Here is a 10,758-nt window from a genome sequence, read left to right as displayed (position 1 = left end):
TTTTCATAATCATAACATTTTCTTCTCCTTCTTTGCTCTGCCGATTGAAAAAAAACCCATCATTTTAATTTTGATCGAAACCAAATATCGTCGATCAAAAAAATTTAAGGACTAATTTTTTTTTAAATTAAAACCCAAGATTCATTAACCTTAAAGTTGAAACTTAGACATCAAAAAACAGAATTCGAGTTAAATAAACAAAAACGGATAGATGATATTAATTGTGATCAAAATTAGAATTTCATTGCTTGAAATCGAATATTTGATCGGAATTTTTTCCAGGAATTGCAGTAGCAGGAACATAATCGGTAGATAAAAATCTATTTTACCTACCGATTATGGATGATGTTCCGTTGATTGTTATCAACCAGAATCGGTAGAAAAAATGATTGTTATCTGTCGATTATTCTTGATTCAAAAAATTCAATTTTTCCGTACTAAAAATTAAACACAATCGGTAGATAATGAACACAATTTACTACCGATTATGGTAGTATCAAAATTCGAAAATTGAAGAATTTTTTCAAAAACTCATTTTGGGGCTGGTATATAATCAAGAGTTTAATTAACTTAAAATATTACCAAATATTGTAATTCTCATTTCGAAATGCCACTATATAATCGGAAGTTAAGTTCACTTACCTTACTTCCGATTGTTATAATTCCAAAAGTTTAAAATTAAGGTTTTTTTCCTCAAAAACTCATTTTGCGGCCAATATATAATCGGAAGTTTAATTAACTTAAAATAGTATTGAATATGGTAATTTCACTTCAAAATGCCACTGTATAATCGGAAGTTAAGTTCACTTGCCTTACTTCAGATTATTATAACTAGTCAAGACGCACCCGCGATGCGCCCGCCGTTCTGTTCCAACTAAAGTCAAATGGCTGAAATGGCAACTATAAAAAATAATTCCTACAAAAATCGAAATTTTCAATCATAAATATCCTCTTACATGAAGAATGTGAATTTGTAACTCGTAGACAGAGAAACTTCTTTATATACAACATTTTTCATGTACATTCCCTTTTTATCTTACTCGTATTCTAAAAAACACAGGCACGATGCGGCTGTCTTCGGTTCAGAACTTGAATCTTGGAAATAATATCACATATGGACTATGGCGGTAAATGTAAGTGTTGATTAAACTTGAACGTTTGGGTACATATTATTTTTGAAAATAGCTCCAGCCTTTTGCTTCCCCTGTGTTTCAACATGGACAGGTATGCAAATAACTTCCGAAGGTAGAGAGTATATAACTTACAAATGAGTAACAAATCCACCAATATATGTTTGGTTAATGAATCAATCATAATGCTTTGAAAATCCTGATCAGCAACAATGTTAATAAACGAATAATGATGAAGGTAGGTAAGGTTCAGCAGCTCCACTTCTCTTTCAAGGAAAGCTGCCTTTTAATGTATTGTCATGAAGTTTCCTTCAGCTCTTTCTAGGATTCGTAGCGACATCTTCTTTTCCATTCATTCTCATAGCCAGCTTATTTCGAATTCGAGCGTGCTAGGACTTTTATGCAGTTCTGGTACACTATTGTGCTTCGCTAATATTTCTATCAACTTCGAATTCAAGCTTGTTTTGTAATTCTAGGGCTATGACGGAGCTGAAGACTTCCATTTCTACATAGAAATATAGCCTTGATCAAAAGTCAAGGAAAGAAAATGTGTCACATGGCAAGTGTTCCAATTCTAATTCAAAAGTGGTAATAATGAGAATTTTTGGCCTGCCAACCTCGCAAACTCACCTTAGCATGTTTCGCAACTGCAGCTGCAAAAGCATCAGACCTTGTTCTCTGAGCAACATCATTGTCGTAACCCCATCCACATGCCAAATCAGATAGGTTTCAGCAGTAGTCAGGGTAAGCAAACCACAAAAGCTTATAGAAGAAAATACAATAAATATTGAGAGAACAACAGAATAAATCAAACAAAGCAATCATACTAAAATTTTAACACAACAACCCACAAACTAATGTGCTATAACATATACAAATACCATGTGATGAGTTTTGCTTGCTAAATAGTAAATTGTTATCCATCTTTCAACAGTTTGTCTATGATGCATGCATGGAATATTTCCATCTCTTATACAAATTAAATTATGAGATTAAGTTTGACAGGCTAGGTAAAACATTTTAGTTGAAGGATAAGTTGTCCAAACATTTATCATCAGTGATAAAATTTATTGGTGATGAAATAAATTATTAAAAATATACAATATACTCGTATAGTAACGTAAGGGTAGCTGTTTTGTATCTCTTCGTCAGAAAACTGATGAGAGACGAATTAACAATCTCTTGGCGTTGAGTAGTGATCTGACACTCTTGTTTAAGCCTCTCCGTGGTACTGATGATATCCCAAGTACTCCTACTCAATTTGCTGAGTGTGATGGCAATACTGGAGAAGAAGAAGCAATTTCCAAAGGCCAGGTTACAGAATTTAGTTTGATTACACATTTATCTTTCAAACGTTATTTTCCGAACTCAACTCTTATCTTTTATACACCACTTCAAGACATTAACTGTGATCGTAATCAAATGGCATATATAATGTAAACGAATATCGTAAGCACTCGTTATATTGTTGTTTGCAGGCAACAAAATGTAGAAGTGCCGACTTAAAGTATATAAAATTATAAACATGAGGTTAATGCTTACTGGAAGTGAGTGCTCTGTTGCTTTGTGGGCAGGCCTACCACACACCAAGACAATAAGCTTATACATCGAAGCGTGTTATATACTACCTCTTTACAAACTGATTCCTACATTGGCCGTTTATCTAAAGGATAGTGCAAGGGAACTTCAATTCAACCAAGTTGGGACATTCTGTACCATTACCTTTTTGCTAGTACATTGATCTATTGATGATGTTCCAAGCACATCACATTGCTTACTTATGGAGAAATACTAGTATCCTCAATGTCAGATTGAATAGGATACCAACAGCTGTAAACTTATTACCGAAATTGAACTTTAAAAAAGTTTTTTCCATTAGAAAAATTAAAAAACAGTTGAAGTTCATAAATAATGGTGTCAGGCATTTCTTGAAAAATTGCTAATCTACTAATTATTAAAATTAGTTAAATCATCATTTCATGAATACCAATTCAAAAATTAAAGATTAAGTTTCATGAAGATTCATTCGAACTGAAGTCACTAACCTGTACCTGCAATTCTGTTCCTGTCTTTGATTTCTTTGATGTCGTTCTATGTGTAAAAACAAACAAACCCATTACTAATTGAACCCTAACGATCAAAAGATTAACCGAAAAAGAGAATAGAAAGTAATACGGATAAAACCTACCCATTCACGACTTCTAGAGATGAATATAGATGAATTTTTCCCCAAACTTAATGGTTCAATCAAGTGAAATTTGAAGCAGAACCCCTAAATCAGGTGAAGTAACTTGGTAAAGAGAATTAAAGAGATTAGATTAGATATGGAAGGAGAGTGAATCAAGAGAGAGCTCAGATTATGTACGAAGAAGAAAAAGAGAAAAACAAATTCGATAGGAAAGAAGAGAGGAAAGACTGAAATCAGAAATTAATTGCAAATATGTGGTGGAGTTAAGGGAACTGTGGTAAAAAAGGGGGGCCACAGTAGAAAAGTCCTCCTTTTCTTTATTATAGTAAGACTATAAAATTCGAAAAATTAAGGTTTAGCTCAACATAAGGAGGATTGTTGTTTAGCTCAACAGAATGGTACAACTTAATTACCGTTGGTCTATAGGGTACATATTACGTCGTGTTCCCCTGGTGGGGCGGACTTTGGGTGCATGACACTGACCACTTCTGTACCTTCAATTTGAGGCGTGTGAGCTATGCCTGAGGCATGGCCTACCTCATGTACGGCGACGGACTCAAAGTCATACTTGTCTTGTAGTACGGAAGTATCACTTCCAAAATCAAACTCAAAATCCTCGCTGAATGACACCGAGCCATCCATAGGAATGCTTCCCCTTCCCAAAACTCCGTCATCAAGTTCCGTGAATATGAACTTCAGATCCGCCTGTTCCTTCATGAAAACTTGGGAGAACGTCAATTTAGCATAAACCTCCCAACGCTCCATCGCTACGACGATTCTCGATTCAGCCTCAGTAGGAACCATATAATGAAAATGGTATCTAAGATGTCTCTTATTCCATTTCGGTTTTCCAGCAAAGTATTGATATGTTATTTGAACCTCTTGCTTAGAGTCATAAAATCCATGTTTTAGAGCTGTTTCATCAAGTTCAAAAAATCAAATTGGGCCACATAAGCGCGTAGTATGAGATACGGAAAACCGCCCAAAGGGAAACGCAACGGATCTTGTGAACACGTAAATCACAAAGGCATCTATATGTTCACAAACAATGTCCGCACTCTAGGTACAGACTTGCACTGATAATACAATGGCATTGATTCCTTGGCTCCAAACCTTCGGGTTTATCATAGCCTCATCTAATAACATCGCGAGGGGCGTTTACGTAGGCGAAGATAAAGAAAACGAAGCATAAAAGTAAAACTCATGGAGCGTTAGACAAATATAAAGTGCTGAAATGTAAATAAGACTGGGATTTACGTGGTTCAGCACTAAGGCCTACATCCACGGGGTTGTTGTTTCACTATATACTTGATAGTTACAAAGATAGTCGAGTGACTTTGGGGTTTACATAGGTCTGTATATTGTAAAAGACTAACTTACACTCACAATCTTTCTCTCTCCTTCTCTTCCTCAATTTTCCGATCCCCTCACTCTTGGTGGAGAGGGGGTATTTATAGGGTTAGAGTGTGGGACCAATCTCTGAGGGCCGTTGGAACCTTATCTTCTTGTGTTTTGTGTCCGTCACGCGGGGTATTCGTTCATTACTTCATCACGCAGAGTCGTCCTCGTTCGTTCCACGGATTGATCGACACGTATGCTGCTCAGAGTGTTTAATGCGGGTAGTTGAGGCGCCTGCTCGTGTCAGGCAAGTGTCTTCTGCCCCTGTCACATCCATGTCAGTTCACCTTCTCTCCACCGTTGATCTTGGCTTCTTTTGGGGATGAGATAAAGTAACTCTTCGGGAGTTATTTGGTGCTCCGCAGTACATCGTGTTACCGTTACATCTTTTTAACTTCTGCCCTTAGATTTGTTCGGGCAAAGATCCAACGTCGGCGGGATGGGCATCTTGGCTGTGGGCGCGTGTCATCATGCTTTGATGACTTTGTCCGCATGCTCTCCACGTATGTTCCTATATACACGTGTTTGATGATGAAATATGTGCACACAATTTGCCCCTTTTCTTCGGGCTTGAGTTTTTAGTGGGAGCATTGAAGAAAACAGTCGTTACATATTCTTCCTCTCTCCTAATAACTTCTCCTAGATACTTGGGCATGTTTCTTATTCGTGCATTAACTGCTCATTTAATGGGCACGTTTCCCATTCCTCCCTTAACTTCCTTCTCTTTCTTTCGAGTATATTAAGGAGGGGAGAAAAATTAATTTCATTCTCCTTGAAAATTAATTTCATTCTCTGCCAGTCTTCATTCTTTGTTCTTCAACCATTAAATTCTCTGTCTTAGCATTAATCACGCTCACTTCTTCATTGTTTCTGGTTTGTTGTCCTCTTTCTGCTGCTGTTTGTGGTGGTAAGGTTTCTTTTCTTTGTTCCTGTTGCTTTAAGCTGTGTTGATTGTAAATTTTCTGGTGTTGATCGTATTATAGCCTCCCATTTCTGCTGCTGTCGTCCCTTGTTTGTGATGAAGAACCTCTTTTAATGCTTGTATGCTAGTTTGCCCCTGTTCTTCATCTCAAATCGAGGAGGCCATTGTTTTACTTGTATTGATTGGACTTTTGAGTTTAGGGTTTTAGGGTTTTGGGGAATTTCAAACATGTATGCTAGTTTTAGGGTTTCTGTGCTATGTTGAGATGGACTGTTATTTTTGTGGTTTTTTGATCTTTGTTGATGTCCTTGTGTTTGTTTCTAAGTTGTTTATGTTGTACCTCTTCGCAGCCATGTCTGACCGTCCGCGGATTCCTTATCAAACTCCGGGTTCTCGTCTACCGAGATCCCCTCCACGCAGAGAGTCTCAAATGGATACCTGTGGTATTAGAGTTTCTTCTTCTGGGGCGAAGGCCTCTCCTCCTAGGAAAGAGGGTCCCTCAAAAAATCCTTCCAGGTCTCGAAACGCTGCCGATCGTGCGGTTTCTCGTCCTCGTGATGACGTTAGGTGTACGCAGACACCTCCTCGTGTTGTTGCCTTTGATGTTCCGCCTCTGCGTTCAGTAGTGCCCGTGCAGCACCCTCTGCCGCCGCCTCCAGTACTTTCTTTCAAAGGGAAGAACTCCAAAGGTGTTGTGCCGAGAGCCAAATCGTCTAAGAATCCTCCTTTGAAAAGAAAAGCTTCTGAAGCTTTTGTTGGTTCGTCCGATCCCGCGGAAGGGGATGAGGCTGCCCCGGTGATACGTAGCGTTTCGGTCAGCAAGAAGAAAGTCACGTTTAAACATATTGACCTTGAAGTTTTCAAGGAGAAGCATGAGCTTCAAGCCTTCGAGGTTCGTTTCTATGCCCCTGAGGATGACATTACTTACGAGCTCATCTCGAAGTATCAGTTTGATGAATTTCACTTGTTGACTACGGTTGGAGCCTTCGAGGCGGGACTTATGCTGCCGTTGTACAAGTATGGTGACTCCTTTTATTACGATGTGCTCGCTGGTCGTGAAGGCTCTTCCACCAATACTCACAGTCGTTCTGTGTCGCAATTATCGGGGAATTATCTCCGTGCACTGAGGGAGTGTTATCTACGGAGTAAGGGGGAGACGACGATGACGTGTTACGTTCCAAATCCCGCGGAGAGGGAATGGTATACTCCTGAAAACTTCAACAACTCCTTTGGTGATTACGTCAATAGTAGGAACCGTAAACCGTGGAGTGTTAGCCTTCGGAATCTCGCTGCTCCTCGGGGCGAAGTTCGTCTGTTAAGTGAGGTCAGTGATGCAAAACTGAAGTATGTTCCAGGCACCGAGGGGTCTAGTCAGCGGAAACTTTTTCCGGCACGTGAGAGGATCAAGCGTGACCATGACTACGAGTGGCACGCTACTGTTATCGAAGTTGTTGGTCCTTGGGCGTACGGTTGGATTCCCGGTCCACGCGGTTGGCGTCCTTCTGAGAGTAGCAGGCCACGTGAATCTCCTCCTGATCGTTATGGAGATTTCTGTCTCTGGCGTTTAAACTTCGCAGGTATGAACTTTCCTTATGCCCTCGACGTCGTTGAAGGAGACGAGGAGGAAGGTTCTGGTGTTATACTTCCACCGAAGAGTGCCACTACTGCCAAGGTATGGTTATTGCAGATTCTGGCCGCGCCTCTCCTTTTTTTGAAAATCAAACTGTTCGAAAAAATAACTCTGTGGAACATGTGTTGGTTGCAGGTTTCGAAGAAGAAAAAGATTAGGCCGAAGCAGTCTTCTACCATTGTGATGGGTGAGGCTGAGGTTCATGAAGAAGTTACCAGTCCGGTAAACGAAGAGTTTGCCGAGGATGAGGAGATTTCTGATGGGGAAGAACGCACTGATACTAATGCCGCGTAGGAGGAGATTGGTGCGGGTTGTGATGGTGACGGAGGGAGAAATAATGCCGCGGTAGCTGACAGCAGTGTTATCGCTGATATGTCTGTTCCTGCTAGTGATGCTGCGGAAACTCTCCCCACCATTTCTCAAGAGTTCTCTTTTGACAGGGTTTATTCCGCAGGGGAACTCTTTGACGATGCTCTTGATTCTCCTGAAGACTTCTCTCTACTTTCCCCCAATGATGATTGGGATGTGCTCGGGGGGTCTGGTAAGGAAGACGCTGCTGTTCAGGATGGAGGCGTGGATGATCACGATGCGCATGTTGATGCCGAAACTTGTGCTGATGGGGCAATATCAGAAAAGGGGAAGTCCGTGGTTGACTCGCCTTCCGAGGATTTCCCTCATTCGCTGACGTTTGAGGGTGAGGACGCCATAATGTATTGGCTCAAGAAAAAGGGTTTGTTGTTTGTCCCTCATCCTGCCCCGGTGGTTGCTGGTGAAAAGGATTCTGATGCGTATACCCGTCGGATGATGGAACTATCTTCTGTGCTAACTCCCTGGTGTTGTCTTTTTCAGAGCTCGAGGGACAACTCCGCGTTGCAAATGAAAAATTTGAAAAGGCTCAATCTTCCTTAGCGTTGCAGGAAGAACAGACTAATCATTTTAAGAGTTTGGCGGCATCCCGCGAGGAGGCCGTTGGTGCTGCTTCTAAAGAAGTAAATCGTCTATCTTCGTTGTTATCCCAAGCCCAACAGCGGACGACGGTTATTATGCATAAGGCTCGGTGTCAATTGGCTGAGGAGACAAACAAGATGCTGGAGAAGATTGAGCTTGGCCTCAAGATCGAGCATGGCCTCGTGAAGAGTTATCCGCGTCGTCTAGTGCCTGCTTCCTTGCCTGGATCCTCGGGACCTTCATCTGGTGGGAGCGTCCCTTCAACTCTTCGGAACAACCCTACTGATGGGGCGGCATCATCTAAGTAGAGACCGCGACATCATTATCCTTCCGTTAGATTTTGCTAGTATTTTGTAAAAAGAATATTTTTGATGTGTATTCCTTGTATTGGCCTTGCCGCTTTTTGTAACCAATCTTTATGAAATGGATCATTTTTTTGATATACCTGCAATATCAGTTTGTTGTTTATTTTAAGCATTGTGATGAAAGACGCTAAAAACAAAAGAAGAGTTTTTTAAGTGTTTGGGTGCGATACCGAAGGGAGGTACCTTCGTGATCGGCTTGAGACCTGTCACCCCGCTGGCGAACCATTGGCCAGAGGATTCCCATACGGTGGGGGCCGAGGCAACGTTCTAGGATATGGGGTTAAAATATTTACATACACCCATTCCGTCGACCCGTTGCCTTAAGATTGGTTGGGTATCTCTTTCTGCTGGGTGCCTTCCCCCTGGTCTTACACTTATAGACACTGATGGGGGAGCCCTAAGAGATTGTAGATTAACTACTTTCCCCAATATTGTTGATAGGTTTTGTTTACTTGAATTTTAGAAAGCTTGTTTGATTGATAGGTTGAGGCCTGCAATTCCTCGTCCAGAGATAGAAACATGTAGAGCGGTCACGCTGCCTTCTTCTTCTGGTCTTCTTCACGCAGATGCAAAGCTGCGTTGCTCCTATGGGTAATATAGTTTAAGCCACTTAGCATTCCAAGGATGCCGGAGGACCTCGCCTTTCATATTGCGAAGGTAGTAGGAACCGTTTCCCGCAATGTCGTGTATTATAAAAGGTACTCCCCACGTAGGTGCTAACTTTCCCCATCTCTTTTCTCGTTGATACTGTGGGATTGTTCTCAACACATACTTCCCCTCTACAAAATTTCGAAGCTTTACTTTTTTGTTGTACTCCCTTGCTAGTCTTCGTTGATAATTTTCCATCTTCTGCAATGCTGCTTCCCTTCTTCCTTCTAGATCGTCCAATCTCTCTAACATCATGTCTGTTGTGAGATTTTTCTCCCAGGCTTCGGTCTTTGTAGTTGGCATGAGGATCTCTGTTGGGATGACTGCTTCAGCTCCATAAGTGAGGAGAAACGGGGATTCCCCAGTGGCAGATCTTCTTGTTGTTCTGTATGCCCATAACACATTATGCAACTGTTCACACCATCGCCCCTTATGTTCGTCTAATTGTTTTTTGAGGATAAGGGCGAGGGTCTTGTTAGTGGCTTCCGCCTGTCCATTGCTTTGAGGGTATATGGGGGTGGATTTGTTCTTCCTTATCTTGAAAGTATTGAAGAGCATGTCTATGTTTTTCCCCTGTAATTGCTTACCATTATCGGACACGATTTCTGCTGGTATGCCGAACCTGCAAATGATGTTCTGGAATATGAAAGTAAACACATCCACGTCTCTGATCCTGGCTAAGGCTTTAGATTCTACCCATTTACTGAAGTAGTCCGTGGCTACTATCAAAAATCGTCTTTTCCCCGATCCTTCGACGAAAGGCCCGACGATATCTATGCCCCATTTTGCAAATGGCCACGAGCTATCTACAAAATTTAACATTGTTGTCGGCGCGTGTATCTTTTTGGCGAAACGCTGACATTCTTCAAATCGTCGGGACATTCTTGCGGCATCCTGTATCATCGTGGGCCAGTAATATCCTTGCGTCTTTGCTTTGTCGGCTAGTGATCTCATACCGCTATGATTCCCTGCGTCGCCATAATGGATGTCGTTTAGAATTCGATGCCCCTCTTTCCGAGATAAGCAACGTAGTAACGGTCCGAGGAAGTATTTCTTGTACATGACCCCATCCCGAAGATCATATCTTCCTACTTTGGAGAGTATTTTCGTAGCCTGTTTATGGTCCGCGGGTAAACTTCCCTTTTCGAGAAATGCATGGATCACCATTCTCCAATCATCTTCGTTGCTGAAGTCTTCGTCTTGATTTGCTCTTGACAGGATATCTTCTTCGTCAAAATCGTTATGGATGTCTTCTCCTACCTGGTCTTCGATATTTTCTTCCACTGTATCTTGATTGGTAGCGAAGGAGAATTGAGATGCAATCGAAGGCTCGTATACCCTTGTTATTTTAATAGCTTCGACGCTTTCGTCCTTCAGCATGGATGATATATATGCTAGGGCATCCGCGTACCTGATATCCCTTCTGCATAAGTGCCGGAACTTGATGTTCGGAATTTGTGATGCCAGTGTTTGGACCAAGGCCATGTAAGCGGAGAGGGTGTCATCGTACATATTGTACTCGAGCCCTA

The 10,758-nt window shown here is 41.3% G+C and overlaps 1 protein-coding gene and 1 long non-coding RNA gene across 2 annotated transcripts; both read right to left on the bottom strand.

The window, feature by feature from the left end:
• Window positions 1–1,205: 1,205 nt before the first annotated feature.
• On the bottom strand, window positions 1,206–3,156 carry LOC113281866. Its single transcript, XR_003326369.1, has 2 exons — window positions 1,761–3,156; window positions 1,206–1,635 (listed from the first exon to the last, which is right to left on the bottom strand). It is a non-coding gene; the product is annotated as an uncharacterized LOC113281866 (long non-coding RNA).
• A 582-nt stretch (window positions 3,157–3,738) lies between these two features.
• On the bottom strand, window positions 3,739–4,083 carry LOC113279162 (metalloendoproteinase 1-like). Its single transcript, XM_026527867.1, has one exon. The coding sequence runs from the start codon at window positions 4,081–4,083 to the stop codon at window positions 3,739–3,741; it is 345 nt and encodes a 114-aa protein (XP_026383652.1).
• Between the last annotated feature and the right edge of the window lie 6,675 nt (window positions 4,084–10,758).

Source organism: Papaver somniferum, chromosome 5, assembly GCF_003573695.1.
Source record: "Papaver somniferum cultivar HN1 chromosome 5, ASM357369v1, whole genome shotgun sequence".
NCBI lineage: Eukaryota > Viridiplantae > Streptophyta > Magnoliopsida > Ranunculales > Papaveraceae > Papaver > Papaver somniferum.
The sequence above is the reverse complement of the archived record's forward strand: the minus strand, read 5'-3'. Positions and strand labels throughout refer to the sequence as shown.